The following is a 21,507-nucleotide window of genomic DNA, read 5'->3' as shown; positions in this document are numbered from 1 at the left end:
CTGCTGGCATAGCATTATATAGTTATCATTCTAAACAGGCTTATGTAGAGAAGTTTTAGATATAATTCTTAATACAACATTCATTGGAACCAAGAAGGCTGTGGCCTAGAGGGTATCTATGGTATCCATGCCAAAATATCTGCTAAAATACTAAATGAGTTGATTGTGAAATTCAGATTGTCATCTGAACCTGGACTATTTATCAAACTGCGGTTAAAACATAGCTACTTAACCATCATTGTAACTCATGGGAAAACTTGGCTACCATTAGGCAGAATCAAACAAGAGGATTAATCTATGATTAACTCTCACTTCTAAATTCCTACAGAGAGAGGGGAGACTAGCACAACCCTACAATGGAGTGGCTCTAGCATCTCTTATGCTTGTTTATTTTATTCTCTGTGGATGCTCAGAGGAGGTGGGAGGAAATGGAGATAGAAAGAGACTGATGAGGTGATTGTAATTTTGATCAGGCCATTCCAGTTTTAGTCTAATTTTATTTTTAATGAAACAGCTTTCCAAAACAAACCAAGAAGTATCAGGTGGCTAGTCAGTGTAAAGGTAGCTGGGATACCAGTGAAAATACTATTAAATTAGAAAATGAGAGCTGGACCATTGGATAAGTACATCCAGTCCTTACTGTTAGGAAAAGGCCTGAATGAGTTGTTATCTAATTGAAGAAAGACAGTTAATTGGTCATTGTCCCGACTAGCCCAATATCGAATATTTCTTAATATTTCTAGAGGTGTTGCTTAACACTTTTGACTGGCTTAAATAAATATGCTTCTCTCTGTCTCTTCTTTTGCAAAGCCCAGGAATAATGGTATTCAGATGGCCATGTCCAAGGTGCAAAAATTGCAGACTCCCTTGGGAATTGTGCCACGTGGCTTAGACTCATTCATCCAGATTGTGCTAATTGACAATAAAACGGGACCCTATGCTGGGATTCATGCTGAACAGCTGGCTAATGACATCATGAAGGATATAGCAGAGCATGGTAACCCTTTCTATTGTATTGCTGCATATGTTCCTATTCCAGAGGTCCAACCTCAGGGAGACAACAGTGCACCTTGCAGTCTTCCTTGAGTAAAAGGGCATGGGAGAATTACTTTGCATGCCAAATGTCCTTGCAACCAAAATTAAAGGATCAGGTTACCAGTGATGGGAAAATTCTCTGTCCAAAACCATGGAGGACCATTGGTTGTTAGAATAGATGTTAATGTCTAGATGGCCAAAGTGTTTCAGCCAGTAGAAGACAGCTTCCTCCGTGTCTGCTTTGTGACAAGCATATGAGAGGGAGAGGGAGAGGGAGAGGGAGAGGGAGAGGGAGGAATTCCCTGGCTCTGGATGTACAAAGCTGGATGTGCTAGAAACCATTAAGACATTGGAAGACTCACTAAGTATTATTTCTGTTTACCCTGCCAGGCTTTCATTAATGCACTGTTAGGATTAATTTGGCTGCTATGGTATCATACTTTAAACTAATGGCGGGCGGGGGGGGGGTTGGGGGAGGTGCTTTTATTTTGTTGCAGCATTTTGTGGTATAACTACAGTCCCCATTGCAATATTGCATTTTTTTAAAAGTCATGCATCATTTTGAAAGGTAGAATGATCAGAACAGTGACTTAAAAGTACTTAGGATGATTACTATAACCAATAATGACAATAGCAATAACAATAACCATAAGTCTGTGCGTGTGTGTGTGTGTGTGTCTCCTAAAGGACTATGCCTTATTCCAAGTCAGACTTCTTTCATTGCAGCCCAATGTTGTTTGTTCTGGCTGAAAAGAGGTTTTCAGAGTCCTAGACTATGAGGCCCAGAGTCTGTTTCATTACTCGTTCCCTCATCCTTCCAGTTGTAGATGCCAGTTTGAATAGGAGTCCCTTCTCTTGCCAAATATATGCTCTACCACTGTAGTTCCTTCCTGAAACTCTCCTAAGATCTCCCAAAAGGTCTTGCTATGTACTGTATAGTATTACTTCTGCTGGTTTAATTTATAAGCAATTACATTGTAGTATATTCATTGGCTTCTATAATTTTGTATTTTATACACTTATACGCTTTCCAACACTATTGGACACAATGTACATTCCTTTTGAATCAGCATGGATTGCATTGTGCATGAGCTAACAATCCCACAGTGTTTCTTCTTTCCAAATCTGGGGAAAGTGCATTGCAGCAGTAACAGTGGAAGCAGAGAAAGTATGAAGAGGTCAGTTGCTGCTTTCATTTGCTCTCTTTGGGAATAATTGTTCCTTGCTGGTAGCCACAGTGTTTTCTGGGATGAGGAAATCAGCTAGAGAAGCAGGATGGAAGGAGAGTTATGTCCTACCTAAGAGAAAATGGATTACTTCCTGCAAATACATTGGACATGTAACATTTGCATTATTTTCCAGGAAAATTCTTAGGCATTGTGACAGCCAACCTACAGGTAGCCACTGGCAGCACTCATGGAATCAGCAGCCACACTATTGCTACAATTGCTTGGATTGTCATAGGAATCCTCCTTGCCTTGCTCTTGTTGGGAATTACTCTGCTTCTTCATAAAAATGACGCATTAAGGTAACAGGTTGAGCTATACTTTCAGAAATAGTACATGGCATGCTGTGGTATGTTTTCTTGGGTAAGTATGATGTGGGTAAACATGTGTAAATTCTTTTCTATGTTTAAAAACCCTGCATACAGAACATGATTGTCAGAGAGAACACCAGACTTGAATACTGTCCATTAACATGCTAGCTTTCCCTAGGTTCATCATCTCCTAATGCAGAATTATTTACAAGTGCTGCCTGAAGTTCTCCAGCTACATCAAAGCAGTGTTTCTCAATTTTATTTAGTACTACATCATGCAGGGGCTTATGTGAAGATTAAAAAAGGTGACACAACATAGTTGATCAATGTATATTTGAAAATATTTAATGATGCTGCTCCATCTCTATCCTAGAGTCCTTTGAAGGTTCAGAAATATAGCCTGTTCCCTCACATATATTTACTGATTGATTATGTGCCATCAAGTTGTTGTCAACTCTTAGCAACCACATAGATAGATTTTCTCCATGATGATCTGCCCCTAACCTCATCTTTCAGGTCTTCCAGCAGTGACCCATAACTGAGTCCATTCACCTTGCTTACTGGTTATCTTCTTCTTCTCTTTCCTTCGATTTTTCCCAGCATTAGAGCCTTCTCCAGAGAGCTAGGTCTTTGCATAATGTCTGAAATAGGATAATTTGAGCCTGGTCATTTATGCTTCAAGTGAGAATTTTGAGTTGATTTGTTTGATGATCCATTTGTTTGATTTCTTGGCTGTCCATGGTATTCTCAGGAGTCTTCTCCAATGCCAAAGTTCAAAAGCATTAATATTCTTCCTCTTCTGCTTTCACTTCCATAGAATGTCACAGAGAATACTATGGCTTGAACAATTCTGATCTTTGTAGGTATAGACACATCACGGTATTTGAATATCTTTTCCAAGGCCTTCATGGCTGCTCTACCAAGTAATAGTCTGCAGTATATTTTTTGAATGCTTGTTCTTTACTGTTGCAAAGTCTCTGTAACATGATAGCAATTTAGAATTGACTGAGGGGACAATTCTTCAGTAACTTGTCTACAATATGATCTGTAGAAGTAGCCATTTTAGCCTATTCTATGTTCCTAACTAGGAGGCTTACTGCAGAGATCGGCAGTGTGTATCTGGGATGTCTCAGATAGCACCTGTGAGGCCCTTCAAAATTAAATAATATTTAAATATTAAGATTTTTTAAATGGCCAAATCTCAGAAGAGTTTGTGCAAGAATGTTGACATCTTGCAAGATTTCAGGAGTTTGCCGAAATCTCACAAGAATTGTAGATTTCAGTTGTACATCTGTATGTCCTCTGTGAACAATTATATAAGAAGAAATTGATGACCCTTGGCTTCCTATGTGGTTTTGGGAAGCAAACATCCTGAGAATCTCATGTATGTTTCTTTACAAGCAAATTCTAATATTCAACATTGTAAGTATTCATGTCTGGAAGATATTGAGGGATACAAAGACCATTACCTACAAGGAAAAGTTGAAAGACATGGGTATGTTGAACTAAACAGCAAAACCATTAGTTTCTTTACAAGCAAATTCTAATATTCAACATTGTAAGTATTCATGTCTGGAAGATATTGAGGGATACAAAGACCATTACCTACAAGGAAAAGTTGAAAGACATGGGTATGTTGAACTAAACAGCAAAACTCTAATGGAAGTGTGATTTTAGGTAAATATTAGAAGGAATTTCCTGATGTTGCACATTGTTCATCAGTTGAACAGACCATCTTAAAAGGAGATGGGCTTTATTTTGTTTGAAATTTGTAAGTAGAGAATAAGATTTTGCACTAATAGCTAGTTCTTTAATAGATTTAAAGATATAAAGGGAAATGAAATATGGTGAAATCTCAGAAACAAACAGTTGACTTATTTATGCTTTTCATTGTTCTTCATACACTGCCTTCAGGGATCTTACTTGTAAGGGTGTATGGTAGTTTCCCCAAACTTGGTTTCTTCCAGATTTGTTGGATTACAACTTCATAATTCTTAGGCAGTGTGGCTTTTGGTTTTTTAAAACCAAAACAATATCTCAACTGCTGTATGGTGCACAGATATGCATCTACAATGATTTAAAGCCCTTAGACATTGTTCAGTTTAGGTTCTTACAAGCACTGTTCTGCAACCCATGATGTGTTCCAAATGGTTTAATCTGCATGGAAGCTGGTATGATTCCACTGGAGACAAAAGTCCACATTTGCTGCCTCTCTTATTGCTTAAGCTCCTGTTTTCTAGAAGCTAACTGGCCTCATTAATTCTCTTTGATGGTTTTTCATCAAGGTGGAAAGCTGACCTCTGTTACTGTAGTCTTTTATATTACCTGTGGCCTCTGGGTTTAGAGAGAACAAAAGCTGAAAAGAGTCTTTGACATTGCACAGCAGACAGATCTGGGTGCTATAGCCAACTCTCAGTAGTAGGTTCCAGACTGGAAATCCTTTATACCAGCAAACTACCTATTCAATATTGTTTGCCTAGCACACTGTAGAAGCTTTTCATTGGCTCACTTCAATGTCTTGCCCTCAGCAGGACTAGATTAATACACTAGGACCCCATTCACTGAGAGATGGTGTCCTTGTGTTCTGAACCAACCTGAGAGCCTGTTGCATGAATTTTTCCATTGTCCTTTTCATACCAGTTTACATTCAGAGATACCTTTACCACTTCTTAACAAAAAACCATTTTTAAGGGAGGGAGAGAGAATCCATTTCCTACTCACAGATCAGAAGCTTACCATCAGCAACAGAGTTGCTAGGTTTCTATCTGCAGCAATTTTCAAAAGAAGACATGAAATGTCCTAATCTTGGAATGATTGCACTATGAAGTTTAGTTGCTCTTTTATCTTACTGTATTTTTATTTTATTCTTGTATTTATTGTATTTTTATTTTATCTTATGTGTTATATTGTTTCTAATTTTTCTCTTACTCTGGTTTTAAGTCTAAATCTTTTAGATTTTATCTGACTATTACATTGTTTTAACTGTATTCAGTCATTGGTTCTGAGGTTTTTCTTTTTTACCTTGCTGGTCATTGACCATAGTTAAATAAATTTGAAATTTGATATGTGGATTGTAGTTAAATATATCCCAAGAGAACCAGGTTGGAAAAACACTCTAAGGCTTTACTTTTCTTCAAAGAAGAATTAATATCAACCTAGAATTTTCTAGGTCACTGTTGAGATTCAGAAGTGGCATCACCCTCAGATTCTTACTCCATTTCTGTATTTTCATGTTGTTGCAGGGAATAGTATTATGGGTGTGTGTGTGTGTGTGTGTGTGTGTAGGCCCTTCTGTTTTCCATTCCTCCTTCCTTTGCTCCATGTTTTCTTTTAAACAGGTTATGTTTAGAAGAGATCAGGTTTTCCCCCTTTTAAATGACCTACTCCATGTCCTTTTCCAAATCAATTATCCTGGGATAGTATTCTCTACTTTTGTCAACCTGCTGTAGTTCCTTTATTATGGTAACTGACCAGCATTTTACACTATTTTTGTAAAAAATTTATAAGACTCAAAAATATGGACATTTTTTTGTTGATTAATAGAAATAAATAGAATGGTTCAACCCACAAAACACTATAAATACAAGTAGTAGAATTAGAAATTAGAAGAGTATTTTCCTGCATAAAGCAATGGCAGCTGAAAGACCTTCTGCAACTCTCCTGAAGATGTTAGGATTCTGATCTGACAGTAAAAAGGAAGTCAAATCATAATCAGATCAGGTGTAGCTTCTTTTGGTAGGCAGCGTTATCAGGACAGGGCCTAAGCTGATGCAGAAGTGAATTGATGGAATACATGGACTAGAGGCTCAGATTCTTTCAGGTTGCAGGAAAAAAAGAGCATTATTATATCATCCCTCCAATATTGTGGAGGGCAAGACATTCAAGTGGGCTAAGGAGAGAATTTGCATTGTGTTGGGTAGCTAATACTGAATAGGTAATTTGCTGTGAATGGTTTTCTGTTTATATCCTGCCAGTATTTTTTAAATAATTTTTTTATTTGTAAAGCCATTACAATAACTATAAACAGTGCAATAAAATTCAACACATACATACAGGGGTTAAAAAGGGAGACAAGAAAAACAATTCATAAAACCACATATTAATAATTCTTTAATATTCCTCCCACATAATATATTAATCTGGCATAAAACAATTATGGTTCTCCTGGATAGCATGAGGTATAAAATCAGATGATATATTTGAGAAGGCTTTAACTTTAGCTTGACTAGAACACAATTGAAGAGTGTAGGTCAATTTCTCAGCTACGGCAACGTGTCACACATTTTGGTAGCAGAGCGCCAATGTCAAAGTTTTATGTTTCCGGTGTTTAGCCTTGGACCTTCTAGCAGCAAGATTCCATCAGGATTCCATTAGGATCGTCCCAATTTCTAAATGGAGTGCTGCATGTGAAATACAGCAAAGTAATCAGAATAGCACTGTTAGGAATCTGGACTGGACCGGCTGTCGTATAACATTTGGAAGATGAATTTTGTTTTAAAGAGTTTTATAGTAGCAGGTCTGGTCGGTCTGCTTTTGAATGTGGTTATGCTGTGAGATGAAGAGTAGTAAAGTGAAAGACAGCCAACAAGTTCAACAATGGAAATGTTTTTTAGCTGATGTCACTCTCATCCCAGGATAAAAAATTATAGAGATTAATCTAAGATGAGTTCCTTGGGCAAGTAGCAAACCAAACTTCAGTGGAATCATACTGAAAACATGGGCTGGAAATATGAGCTAAACCATCTTTTTTAAATATTTGGCCTAATGCTAATGCAAAAATACAACATCCTATCTTTGGAAGAATTTTTTTGGACTTTTGGAAGTTTTTGGAAGAAAGAGCTCAAGAAAATAGAGGATTCCAAGCCTAGAAACTAAAATTAGACATTGATCAAGAGTTGCTCTGGAGTTCTTGCAAACCTCAGATTAAACTTGGAGCTGAACTAAAACTTTGGAATTGACTTGTAGCCTAGGCAATAGGACAGGAATAGAAAAATAGATTCAAAGTCATTATGGGGTTTAAAACAGCACAAAGAATGGTTTTGAGATTGTAATAAGAATGGACAAAATTTCAGTCTTCTGCAACTAAGTGATTTTTGGACAGGCTGGGACCTTAGCTTCCATAGCTCATAGTCTAAAGACATCCTGGCTAGAGTCTAACAGTGCTAGCAAATCTGGAGGTACCAGGCTGAGGAAGATGGAATAACGTGATCCACTAGAATGAAGGAAAACCTCAACGAGGTTCCTTCAGACTACGTGAGTTTAGATTGCATGACTCACTAATATAGAAGAAGATATACTATAAGGATCATGTAAGTATTGCTATACAAAATCACATTTTTTATTTTCTTGGTGGGCTTTTGTTTAATTTATAAACAAAAATTATAATTTATAAATTCAGTACATTAAATTTTTATAAACAAAACCCTTCCTTTCCCAAAATGGAGCTCCCAGCAGCTGTTAGTAACAAGAAAAGTGAGATCAAAAGGAAAAAATTCATACTCAGTGGCTCAGCAGTCAAAGCAGCTCCTATGCCAAAGGGCCTGTCTGAATAAAAATATCTTTGCTTGCTAGTAGAAGGAGAACTGAGACAGATGGAATTCCAAACCCATCAGACAGTCAAGATTTTGACCAACCCATCTCTCTCGGAAAGAGGAAAGCTTTAAGGTTGGACTACTTTTTCCCAGCCAAGCTCAGGATCAAACAACTTAAAGGCACTGGGTTACGACTTCTCAGTCATGTGGGCATTTATTCCTTGGGAGCAGTTTGCTCAGTCTAACAGTGGAGGGAAGATAACATCTTCTTTAAGTTGACCAGGGGAGGAACTGCATATATAAATACTGTAAGCTCTGACACTCTGCCATCCTTTGGGGACATGATTCCTCTTCCCAGCAATCTACCAAACCTCAGCCTCTGTAGCTCATTCCAGAACAAAATGGATTGTGGAACCAAGATGACAGGGTAAAGCCCACAGGAAAAATCCAAAGTGTAACTACACATCTAGTAGTGTGCTAAGAGCTAGCACATCTAGCTTTCTATGTAATGCAAAGTAATAACGTCTGCATTGAAATGCCATGTCTTGGCACACCATTATTTTCATGGGGGTGCACATTTGGAGATCCAAGGGAGCATTGGCCTGGTTGCCTAGGCAACAGAGATGTTCCTTCTTCTCACCCCCCCCATCCCAATTGGCAGCCACAGATTGAGAAAAACAACAATAGCCTCCATGAAAGGTGGAAAGCAGGGGGCTGGGGGGGGGGGTTCATGGTGCTTTTAAAAAAATCCCTGAGACTGCCAAAATCAAATTGCATGAAAATATGATGCAGTATAATAACAGAGACATAAAAGGAAGCCAATGTGGTCTTATACCTAATACGAAAATTTGTATCCTGCCTTTCTAATGCATATGCAGCGTTCAAGGTGGCTAACAGCATTTATACCAGTACAAAGTTAAAATAATTTAGACCAAACGATTTTAGTCATAGTCTAAAACAAAGGCCAATGCAACGCTGAAAAGAATATCTAACAAGAGCAGGCAGGAAAAATAGATAACATCATCAAGTCAAAATGCTCCTGGGGAGAGCCTAAAGAAGAGACCCTTTACCAACTAATCTGGATGCCCATAAGCAATAGTTACGCGTCAGGAGATGAGCCTCCTTGGAGTACTTTCCACAGCTCAGAAAAAAAAAATTAAATTCTGCAGGATATGCATGGGCATTATTTGTGGCTCCCCCCACCAAAAGAACATGTCAAAAAGTCACTTGTTGTTTCCTTAATATATTAAGAGGAAACAGCCCAGCAAGACGTGGGGAATAGATAAATGTACAGGCATTTCAGAAGAGCTGCTCTTCTGAGAGCTAAATTTCAGAATCCCATTTGAAATGGAACCATTACAAACAGATGGTTTTGATTACATCTGTTTCATGTGGCACCTGTTATAAATATGAGGGCTGTGCTAATCCATCAAAAGAGGATTTGGAATAGGCAGGAAAAAGCTCCTCTTCTTGAATGCAGAGACAGCCAGAAGCAGCTTCCTGAACAGCCACACGAACTTATAATGGGAGTTTAAAGTTGGGATCAAATTTGTTGTGCACCTTGCAGAGCAAGTGAGGTAATCTTAAAAGTAATAGCAGCAATTTTATGCAGCTATAGGGAATAAAAGGAGTTCAGCTTCTTATATCCCAATCAAACATGATTTTCTGAGGCCTTCTACTAAAGGCCCTCCCCCCCCCCGAGATGAGGAGGTTAACAATCAAGGAGACAACCTCCTTAATTACAGCGCCACACTGGGGGAATACTTCCCCCAGGAAAGCTTGTTGTGGCACTTACAAACTTACATTTGCCCAGGTGTTTAATGGCTGGGATATATGATGATGATGATGATGATGATGATGATGATGATGAAGAAGATGAAGATGAAGAAATAATTTACAGTCATAGACCAAAGTAAGCAAAAAAGAAAGCAACATTAAAATGTCTTGGATAAAAAAAGCTTATTCAAACTAGGAGTTAAATGTATCTATATTGTGTTCTCAGTTTGTCACTTTACGCTCTTGGTTGTTTAATAGGAAACACAATTGCCTGTTGGGATCAGGACTGGTGATTAGAAGAGTGATTAACTCTGTCATCCAAGAGTGATAGATAGGATGCTTCTATGTACAGTAAATACATAAGCAATCTGGATAGGGGATATTATTGAATCGCCTGGTCAATATCACTGAGGGCAACTGCATCTAAGTCTGCCCTCTGGGGGAGGATGCAAGGATATAATAAAAGTATTTGGGATTGGTGAAAGGTGAATATGTGAGCTCCTTGTGAAAGAGGCACGAGGTGTTAAATCTATTTCTTTGTACATCAAGGTAAAAAAATTGTTCCAAGCTTTATCACCTGCTCTATTTCTTTATGTGTGTGATTTCTTGCAAATGTACTGTACGTATGTATTTACAGTGGAACCTCGGGTTACGAACTTAATCCGTTCCATGACTCTGGTCGCACCCCGAATTGGTCGCAACCTGAAGGAAATTTCCCCATAAGGTTCAATGTAATTACTGTTCATCCGTTCTGGCGTGGAGGACAGGGAGGTGGCTATTGCTTGGAGGGAGAGTCCCCCTCCCTATGACCACGTGTCAGGGGCGGAAAATGGCCGCGGACCATGTGTCAGGGGCAGAAAAATGGCTGCGGACCATGTGCCAGGGGCGGAAAAATGGCTGCGGACCACATGTCAGGGGCGGAAAAATGGCCGTGGGCCGTGTCACGGGAGGGAAAATGGCCGTGTATCCTGTTCGTACCCCGAGGCGGAGTTCGCAAACCGAGGTAAATTTTTACGGCCGGAGCTGGTCGTAACCCGAAAAGTTCGTTAACGAGGCGTTCGTAACCCGAGGTACCACTGTATTTATTTTTAAAGTATGTGTTTAAATAAATACCTACATACATATATTTGCAATGTTCCCAATGACTGCTTTGTAGACATGATTGCTACATCAGGGACAACCCAATTCTATTGCCTTGGGTAAAGGACAATATGGAGCCATCAACCAGTTCCATATACAGAAGTTAACTAGAAGTTGATACTGACAGGCCTGCATATTCCACAGCACTGAAGATGGCAGGCTAGATCAATTTACTCATTTGTTGGTTTAGGTAATGTATATATGACCACTCAAGGCAAATTGAGTGCTAACATAGGATTAAAACACAAAACGAAATAACCAAGCAGCATAAACACTATAGAAACACACTGCCATACAACACAACCAAGGCCATATCACATCATGTTCACATTCCAAAATCATTTCCCAGATGGGTTCCTCCAACAGCCTAGCCCAGTGCCTGGAGGAAAAACCAGGTTTTTAAGGCCTTACTGAAAGCCAACAGGATTGGGGCTGTCCAAACCTTGGACAGTATGTGTTCTAAAGGGCAAGTGCTGTTACAAAGAAAGCGCACCTCCTGGGTCCCATTAGATGACATTATTTCATGGCAAGTACCCAAAGCATGCCCATTCTATCTCATGCCCAGGAGATGAGCAGAAAAATTGGAGATAGGCAGTCTTGCAAAGAACTGTGGTCATAAGGAAGACAACAGGATGTGCGGAGTCTACCTCTTCTGTTCTGTGCTGGTGAACACCTGCACTCCGAGATTATTGTGTCAATATGCCTAATGTTAGGACTGGCCCCTGCCTACATTAGTGTACTGTCTTATACTATCAAATCAGCTGTCTTTCTCACATGTCAGTTTCACTGTGTTTTGGAAACCTATTACCAGTCTTTTGCTTTCCCCTAAATGGATGTGTTTGAGAAATCTCTCAGTATCTTCACACAGTCTGCTGATGTTAGGGCAGCCTCTCTTTCAGGCCAGTTTTCACTGATGGTACACAGATTTGATGTTCTGACAATTTATTAAGTTCAGTGGACTGCAGTGCTCTTCTTAAGAAGCCAACTACAATTGTCTTTGTTTATGTTCTGTCATTTCTATTTTCACAGATCTCTCTCTTCTTGGCACCTTTTCTCTTTGTGGAACCGAAAAAAGGATCAAGAAGGTTTTGAAGGGACCATTAAGGAAGGGTTTGATAATCCCATGTTTGACACACCGTGTAACCCAGCTGTAAGGGTCCAATTTTCTGTATATTTATTTACGTATGGACAATGCACTTCCACCAATGGGACAGGGACATCCAGAGCTAGAATAAAACACCTTATCCTGCTGTATTTACACTGGCAAAGCTAAATGTGGGTTGATCGACCTTTTTTTTTCAACTTTGTTTTTTCTCTGACAGTTTTCCTTCTGCATTGAAATCAATAGGAGTAAAAACATATATACCAGTGTAAAGGCTGGAATACAGTCCAAGTCTATCCATGCCAACCCACCCAATATGCCTCAATAAGCATCCAAGTTCCTATTTCAAACTAACAAGGGCCTCAGAGGTGTATCTTCAGGAACTGGATAAGGGCATCTAATATGAAATCTCTTCCTTGAAATAGGATGCCAGAAGTATCTAGTTGCTCCTGGGCCCATCTCCCTCCCAGAATTGCAATTTTAAAATATTTTTAAACTATCATTCAAGGCAAAAAGCCTTTGAAGGTAGTTTACTTTTTTTTTTTAATTCCTTCTACAATACTGTTTTACATCATAAATTTGGTACAAAGACTGCTGATGTTGATCCAAGGAGAATTCAGACATTAAAAAATAATGAGAGTTAAAATTTCAGTTTTTGAGATATAGATTGGCATTATTATTTAACTAAGAGTAAATGAGAACATTCAGGTTTATAATCTTTGTTTAAAACTGATGAAGATGAAACATTGTAGCTCTCCCATGAAGAGGCATGCCATAAGATCGGTGTGTTCAATGTATGTTTGAAAGTAGCTGTTGCATGAGATCACTTCCCTTTCATTAATCTCTTAGACTTAGGATAAAACTACTCTACTTTCATGAAGCCAATGATACTACCAATATGGTAGACATAGTCTGGAAGTTGAAGTAGCAGTAAAGTAAGTGGAAAGAAACCATGTAACAGTGGCGTTCTTGATTGTAAGGGAAACAAAAGCGGAGGATAATTAAATGCATTTTTTAAATTTTAAGAAAGTGGATTTTAATAAACTCAGAGATATAATAAATAGGATTCTATAGGAAAAAAATCAATGGGAAAAGAAGATCAAAATGAGTGGAAGTCCCTAAAATGGAGGTACAAACAAATTTAATGATAGGAAGATGTAAGAAGAAACCAGTGTAGCTGCACAAAAACTTAGCGAAATTCTGAAAACAGAAAAGAATGCTATAGGAGTAGGAGAGGTTTTCAAGGCTTTCTAGAATACCAAAAGAATAAGAGGCACATAAATCCCTGAGGGATCCCATTCCAGAAGGCAGTGTGGTGACAGAGAAGCCACTCTTCCTGGGTCCCAACAGAATAAGCTGAGGTTGGCAAAGGATGTTTAAGAACAACAGAAAGGACTTCTTGAGACATGTTCAAAATAAAAGGCAGATCAAAAGGCCATGAAATTGGAAAACATTAATAGATAGTAAAGAAAAAATAGAACGACTCAATTCATCTTTTGGCTTAGTCTTTTCTGAGATAGTGTGAGTTCCACCAGGCAATTCTGAAGAGCAGGATGAAATGACATGATCAAAACTTAAGGTTGATAGAAACATGGTCAATGAATACCTTATTTTGAATAAGCTTAAATTTCCAGTGTCAAATAAATTGCATCCTAGGGTACTGAAACAATATGCAGGTGACCTGACCAAACCTTTATGTATTATGTGAGAGAAATCCTGGAGAAATGGTGAACTGACAGATGGGGACAAATGTTGTCCCTATCTTAAGGAAAAGGGAAAACAAGGATCCATTAAACTGCAGACTAGTCAGTCTGTCTCCTTCATGGATCACTGCCTTGTCGTGGCGAAGGGGCTTGCGTAACTCAGTGAAGCCATGAGCTATACCGTGCAGGGCCACCCAAGACGGACAGGTCATGACAGAGAGTTCTGACAAAATGTGGTCCACTGGAGAAGGAAATGGCAACCCACTCCAGTATCCTTGCCAAGAAAACCCCATGGACAATGTTAGAAGGCTAAAAGATATAACGCCGGAAAATGAGCCCCTCAGGTCGGAAGGTGTCCAATATGCTACTGGGGAAGAGCGGAGGGCATTTCCAAGTAGCTCCAGAAAGAGTGAAGCAGCTGGGCCAAAGCCGAAAGGACGTTCAGCTGTGGATGTATCTGGAAGCGAAAAGAAAGTCCGATGCTGTAAAGAACAATATTGTATAGGTACCTGGAATGTAAGATCTATGAACCAAGGCAAGCTGGATGTGGTCAAACATGAGATGACAAGATTGAACGTCGACATCTTGGGAATCAGCGAATTGAAATGGACAGGAATGGGTGAATTTAATTCGGGTGACCATTATATCTACTACTGTGGCCAAGAAACCCTTAGAAGAAATGGAGTTGCACTCATAGTGAATAAGAGAGTGGGAAAGGCAGTAATGGGGTACAACCGCAAAAACGACAGAATGATCTCAGTGCGTATCCAAGGCAAACCATTCAACATCACAGTAATCCAAGTCTATGCCCCAACCACTGATGCCGAAGAAGCTGAAGTTGACCGCTTCTATGAAGACCTACAACACCTTCTAGAACTAGCACCAAAAAGATGTCCTTTTCATCATAGGGGATTGGAATGCTAAAGTGGGAAGTCAAGGAGTAATCGGAATAACAGGCAAGTTTGGCCTTGGAGCACAAAATGAAGCAGGGCAAAGGCTAATAGAATTCTGTCAAGAGAACAAGCTAATCATAGCAAACACTCTTTTCCAACAACACAAGAGACGACTCTACACATGGACATCACCAGATGGTCAATACCGAAACCAGATTGATTACATATTTTGCAGCCAAAGATGGAGAAGCTCTATACAGACAGCAAAAACAAGACCAGGAGCTGACTGTGGCTCAGATCATGAGCTTCTTACTGGAAAATTTAGGCTTAAATTGAAGAACATAGGGAAAACCACTAGACCACTCAGGTATGACTTATATCATATTCCTTGTGAGTACACAGTGAAGGTGATGAATAGATTTAGAGGGTTAGATTTGGTAGACAGAGTGCCTGAAGAACTATGGACAGAGGTCTGTAACATTGTACAGGAGGCAGCAACTAAAACCATCCCAAGGAAAAAGAAATGCAAGAAAGCAAAATGGCTGTCTGATGAGGCATTACAAATAGCTGTGGAAAGAAGGAATGTGAAAAGCAAGGGTGAAAGGGAAAGATATAAGCAACTGAATGCAGATTTCCAGAGAATAGCAAGGAGAGATAAGAAGGCCTTCTTAAATGAACAGTGCAAAGAAATTGAGGAAAACAATAGAATGGGGAAGACTAGAGATCTCTTCAAGAAAATTGGAGATATCAAAGGAACGTTTAGTGCAAAGATGGGCATGATAAAGGACAAAAAAGGCAGGGACCTAACAGAAGCAGAAGAGATTAAGAAGAGGTGGCAAGAATACACAGAAGAACTATACAAGAAAGATCTTAATGTCCCTGATGTCCATGCTGGTGTGGTCACGGACCTTGAGCCAGACATCCTAGAGAGTGAAGTCAAGTGGGCCTTAGGAAGCATTGCTAACAACAAAGCTAGTGGAGATGACAATATTCCAGCTGAGTTATTTAAAATACTAAAAGATGATGCTGTTAAAGTGCTGCACTCAATATGCCAGCAAGTTTGGAAAACGCAACAGTGGCCACGGGATTGGAAAAGGTCAGTTTACGTTCCAATTCCAAAGAAGGGCAATGCCAAAGAATGCTCAAACTATCGCACAATTGCACTCATTTCACATGCTAGCAAGGTTATGCTCAAAATCCTACAACTAGGCTTCAGCAGTACGTGAACCAAGAACTACCGGATGAACAAGCTGGGTTTCGAAGAGGCAGAGGAACTAGAGATCAAATTGCCAACATTCGCTGGATCATGGAGAAAGCACGAGAGTTCCAGAAAAACATCTACTTCTGCTTCATTGACTATGCAAAAGCCTTCGATTGTGTGGATCACAACAAACTCTGGCAAATTCTTAAAGAGATGGGGGTACCAGACCATCTTACCTGTCTCCTGAGAAATCTGTATGCGGGCCAAGAAGCAACAGTTAGAACCAGTCACGGAACAACCGATAGGTTCAAAATAGGGAAAGGAGTACGACAAGGCTGTATACTGTCACCCTGCTTATTTAACCTATATGCAGAGTACATCATGAGAAATGCCAGGTTGGAAGAATCACAAGCCGGAATTAAGATTGCAGGGAGAAACATCAACAACCTCAGATATGCAGATGATACCACCCTAATGGCAGAAAGTGAAGAAGAACTAAAGGGCCTCTTGATGAGGGCGAAGGAGGAGAGTGTCAAAGCTGGCTTGAAACTCAACATTAAAAAAAACTAAGATCATGGCATCTGGACCCATCAATTCCTGGCAAATAGAAGGGGTAGAAATGGAAGCAGTAACAGACTTCATTTATTTGGGCTCCAAGATCACCGCAGATGGAGACTGCAGCCATGAAATTAAAAGACGCTTGCTCCTTGGGAGGAAAGCTATGGCAAACCTAGATAGCATATTAAAAAGCAGAGATGTCACCTTGCCGACAAAGATCCGCATAGTCAAAGCTATGGTTTTTCCAGTAGTAATATATGGCTGTGAGAGCTGGACCATAAAGAAGGCTGAGCGCCGAAGAATTGATGCCTTTGAACTGTGGTGCTGGAGAAGACTCTTAAGAGTCCCCTGGACTGCTAGGAAGTCAAACCAGTCAATCTTAAAGGAAATCAACCCTGATTGCTCATTGGAAGGACTGATAATGAAGCTCAAGCTCAGATACTTTGGTCACCTAATGCGAAGAGAGATCTCTTTGGAGAAGACCCTGATGCTGGGAAAGATTGAAGGCAAAAGGAGAAGGGGACGGCAGAGGATGAGATGGTTAGATAGCATCACTGAAGCAATGAGCATGAAACTGAGCAAACTCAGGGAGGCAGTGAAGGACAGGAAGGCCTGGCGCAATATGGTTCATGGGGTCACGAAGAGTCGGACACGACTTAACGACTGAACAACAACAACAGTCAGTCTGTCAATTCTACAGCATAAAAAGATTGATCTGTAAGCAGCTTGAAGCAAGGTGTTAAATACTAGATGTTAGCATATGTATTTCTCCAGAACAAGGCTTGCCAAACTTATCTTATCTCATGCTTTGATCAGGTAACTTCCTTGGTAGATTGTGAAATGCTGTAGACATAATATATCTTGATTTCAACAAAGTGTTTGAAAAAGAACAACCATGACATTCCAATTAGCAAGTTAGTTAAGTGTGGGGTGGATGGCATAACAATTAAATAAATACATACTTGGGTTGAAAATGCTCAAAGAATATTTATCAACATTAGACTAGAGGGGAGATCTTAAATGGCATGCCAAAGCATTCAGCCCTGAGCTCTGTATGCTTTAACATATTAATGGCTTCTCTGTGGAGGAAATGCTTTACAAATTTGCACATGACACAAAATTGGGTAGGATAGTTAATATCTTAGAAAATGGAAATTCAATTTAAATGTGAGTCGGTAGTGTGATATGGCTGCAAAAAAGGCTAGGTAGAATCAACAGTACTGTCTATATCACAAGAAATAATAATTCCACTTAATTCTGGGCAATACACCTTAAGAAGGATTCAGACAAAATGAAACATGTTCAGAGAAAAGAGATCAGAAAACTATAAATTAAGGTCTCTGGAAAGATTGCAGGAGTTGGGCATCTTTAGACTTCAGAAGCCTGGGTTAATATGATAACTCTTCAAATACCTGAAAGAATGTGACATAGAAGGAGGTGAAGAATTACTCTATCAACTCAGAGTGCAGGACATTAAATAATGGGTTGAAGTTATAGGAAGGTAGATTTTGATTGATTGTTGAAGAAGTTTGACAGTGGAACAAATTGTCCTGGAAGTTGTGGGTTCCACATCACTGATGTGTTTAAACAAGGCAAAACAGCCATCTCTTGGAATGCTTAAATCTGGATTCCTGCACTGACTAGGTGGTTGGACTTGATTGCTTAAGTAGCCCCTTGCAATTAGCTTATAAGTGGGAATTCAATGCACAAGGTGGAGGTGTGGAGTGGGAGGAAGTTACCCATTACCTCATTATAGTCCTAATCTGGTTTGAACTTCCAAACCAAAAAGAAAAAAAAACCCATTACACATTTATAAAATGTATTTAAATATAAAATTCACATTTTCTTAATGCAGAAATGATGTTATGTGCACAGCAAATGAACAGCCTTAAGCATTATTGTCAACTGTAAATACTGCACTGATAGTATGAATTCATCTCACCTCACAACAGCTATTTTCTCTTCAAAGCTTTAAAGTTTCCAAGTTAGTTTTCACCAATTGCATTAACATGTGCGTTTTCTCTCTTTTTTTCTAGACTTTAGCCAGTGGATACTCTGTGGAGGAGACTCAGGAGGAGATAGCAAGCAAAAATAACAAGCTTTATTACCTTAACCCTTTATATGATGAAACAGAACTTAGTGCTTAAAGTCAAACCTTTGTCTTACATACTCATGCATTGTTTGCAGTTTCATCTCAAAAGATTCAAAGTTACTGATTATCCTTATATTCAAATTTCATTCAGTTGTGTCCATTATACCAAAGTCAACTTGATGTGGCCTATATTAAATTATGGGTAATTTTGTAAGTGAAGAGTATAGCCAATGGAGCTCATCAGAAGCAAATTTATTTCTAATCATTTATAGTTGTATTCCCCCACTTGGTGTCCTCCATATCTGGTGAAATTGCAACCTCCAGAATTTTAAGCAACATTTTCCAACACCTCTGAAAAATACCAAGTGGGGGAAAGCTGATTTAAAGAAATATTCCTCAGATTTCTACAAGAAATTCTGAGCATGATAAAACAATTATAGCAAATTGTATGATTTATGTGTGGCTGTTCATTCCCAGTTCTTCCATGGGGATGATGCAATCCAGCCAAACTTTATGATCTTTGCCTAATTTAAGAAATCTGCAAGTGAAACAATCAGACCTTTTCCAACTTTAAGGTATTACTGCTACTAGAGTCTGCTGGCCAGAAATAAAAGGAACGGAGGGCTTTTGCTGTTTAAGAAAGGTTTTGAGTGCAGTCATTTAAGGGATATCTCCTTAAACCAGATGGAATATGTCCACAACAGGGCAGCAGCTCTCTGGAAAGGCTCTAATGCTGGGAAAGGTGGAAGAAAAGAGGAGAGCAGGATGACCAGCAGCAAAGTGGATAGACTCAGTTACAGTACTGATGGGGACACCATTGGAAGAGCTCAAGGGCCAGGTTAGGGACAGATCATCATGAAGAAAATCGATGTGGTCAATAGGAGTCAAAAACAACTTGATGGCACATAATCATCATCATTTCCATCAACTCCAGCCAACATAACCAGTGACAAAGGACTGTGGAAGTTGTAGTTGAAAACATCTGGAAATCATCAGGTTGGCTAGTCCTGAATCTATGAGAAAAAATGGATAGAGTTGGGTATGCTTAGCCTGGAGAAAAGTATTCCTTTCCCTCTCTCCTATTTATGACAGTAAAGCTGTCAGTGCAAAGGTTTGGAAAGAGAAAGGAAGTACATTTTTTCTGGGCAGGAAACATATTGGAAGACAAATTCAATTTCCATCGGAACATCTCCAGTGAGCCATTATCTTGGAGACAGTCTGTAATGCTTTTAAACACTATAGAGTAGCTGTCATATTTTGGCAGCACTTGTAATGTATGTCAAAAGAGTTCCAAAATCTCTGGAAAACGAAGAGGGATTCTAGCCCTGCTAAGCAGGAGAGGAGCATCAATAAAATGCAAATATGTATATTCTTCACCTGTTCTACATTGATCTAAAAGGCAGGAGTTGGTCTTTTTAAAATGAAGTATAATGAAATTCTACTGTTAGGAAAAAACTATCTATCCTTGTTATGAAACACACACACAACAAACAAAACATTTTGGGCAACACTGGAAGTCAGCAAAAAATGAATCCAACTCCATGCCTTGTTTCCATTTTTTGTCCTTAATTCTATTGCAAGATACAGGAGCAGAATGGATGTTTCTATGAAGTGAAGTTAGGTAGGTAGATTTATTGCATTTTTTGTTTTGTGCCACAGATCTCTTTTATTGCCTGTAAGGTTGACCATTGTTTCTGAGGGTTTTGTTTTGTTTACTTTGCTGGTTATTGACTGTAATTAGATAAATAAAAAAAGGTTGGGCTTGCACACTACATTAAGCCATAATGTGGTTTGCTTGGGCCTAGTTTATTGTGTGAACCCATCCAATGTGATTTGTAAATCATTATTCCTACCTTGTGAATTTGGAATCTCACTAATGAGATGGCATTAACTCAGACCATGTTTTCTTATAGTCCAAAATAAGTTTATGGTTTTATAGCAAGAACAATATAAAGGAATTAACTCATAAAATAATAAAAATGCAAATGAAGCTCCTGTTGATTTGCTGATTGCTAAGAGAGATTAGATGGTGAAATAAAGGGTGGCTCATAAGAAACATAAAGAAGGACCAGGTTAAAAGATATTGTAGCTTTTGGTCTTTGGCAATAACATGCTATGATATGTTCCACTATTAGAAAAGAAATCCATTACACACCACTCTCAAGAAGAGTCACTTTTTGACTGAGAGGCCCTAGAAATCAAATCAAATAAATCAATAAAGTTCATTAAATCATGGCTGTCAGTGGTTGTATTTTGGCTTATTAGTAAAACACTCAAAGTCTTGGCATATGTGTTTTAGAGTTAATCATCCCATTGCTTCCAGGCAAAGAGCAGGTTTGGAGGATATGTTGAGTGAAGAGATGGTCAGGCCCTGCTCTGATTAGACAAGTAATATCATCTGTTCCAAGTCTTATTTAGTATGCATGTTATTAGTAGCCCAGCCAGCCAGCATTTCCCAATTGAGTGCCCTGCAAATGTTTTGGAGGACAACTGTGATCATATTCATAGAGGCTCATTTGCCTGAGAATGAGGAGTGCATGTGTGACTCTACTCTGGAAGTTAACTTAATGTTCTGTTTATCCTCTCATTATGCTGGCATAGGTTTTTCCAACTTCATGCTCTTCTTATGTGTTAGAATACAGCTCTCATAATACAATAGCCATGCTGGCAGATGAGAAAGAGGAAGACTGTAATCCAACACATCTGGAGAACACAAGTTGAGAAAGGTTTATTTTTCTGGAAACCAACTTGGAGAAACCTGAAGTAGCAACAAGTCAACAAAGGTGGGCTCTGATGAAATGAAATGAGAATTCTGAGACTTGCATGCATACATACCCATCACACTATTCCCTTTTGGGATAAGCAATGTTATGCAAAATGCAAAAAAAGGTAACAAATAATAAGCCAAAGTAATGAAAAGCATGAGATGGGGGAGGGTG

General features: G+C 39.0%; 1 protein-coding gene across 1 annotated transcript in view; it reads left to right on the top strand.

Annotated features, from left to right (window-relative positions):
- Positions 1-20,989, top strand: part of AMN (amnion associated transmembrane protein) — a 95,066-nt gene extending 74,077 nt beyond the window's left edge. Inside the window, exons 9-12 of the mRNA XM_088149800.1 lie at positions 811-997; positions 2,398-2,563; positions 12,049-12,169; positions 18,513-20,989. Of these exons, the coding sequence (XP_088005926.1) occupies positions 811-997; positions 2,398-2,563; positions 12,049-12,169; positions 18,513-18,623 (585 nt within the window). The 3' untranslated portion in view covers positions 18,624-20,989. The remainder of the gene's footprint in view (positions 1-810; positions 998-2,397; positions 2,564-12,048; positions 12,170-18,512) is intronic.
- Positions 20,990-21,507: the final 518 nt, after the last annotated feature.

Source organism: Python bivittatus, unplaced genomic scaffold (genome assembly GCF_059951505.1).
Source record: "Python bivittatus isolate LINGU-HERP-01145 unplaced genomic scaffold, Pbiv_v1 ctg000580_np1212, whole genome shotgun sequence".
In the NCBI taxonomy this organism is placed as follows: domain Eukaryota; kingdom Metazoa; phylum Chordata; class Lepidosauria; order Squamata; family Pythonidae; genus Python; species Python bivittatus.
The sequence above is the reverse complement of the archived record's forward strand: the minus strand, read 5'-3'. Positions and strand labels throughout refer to the sequence as shown.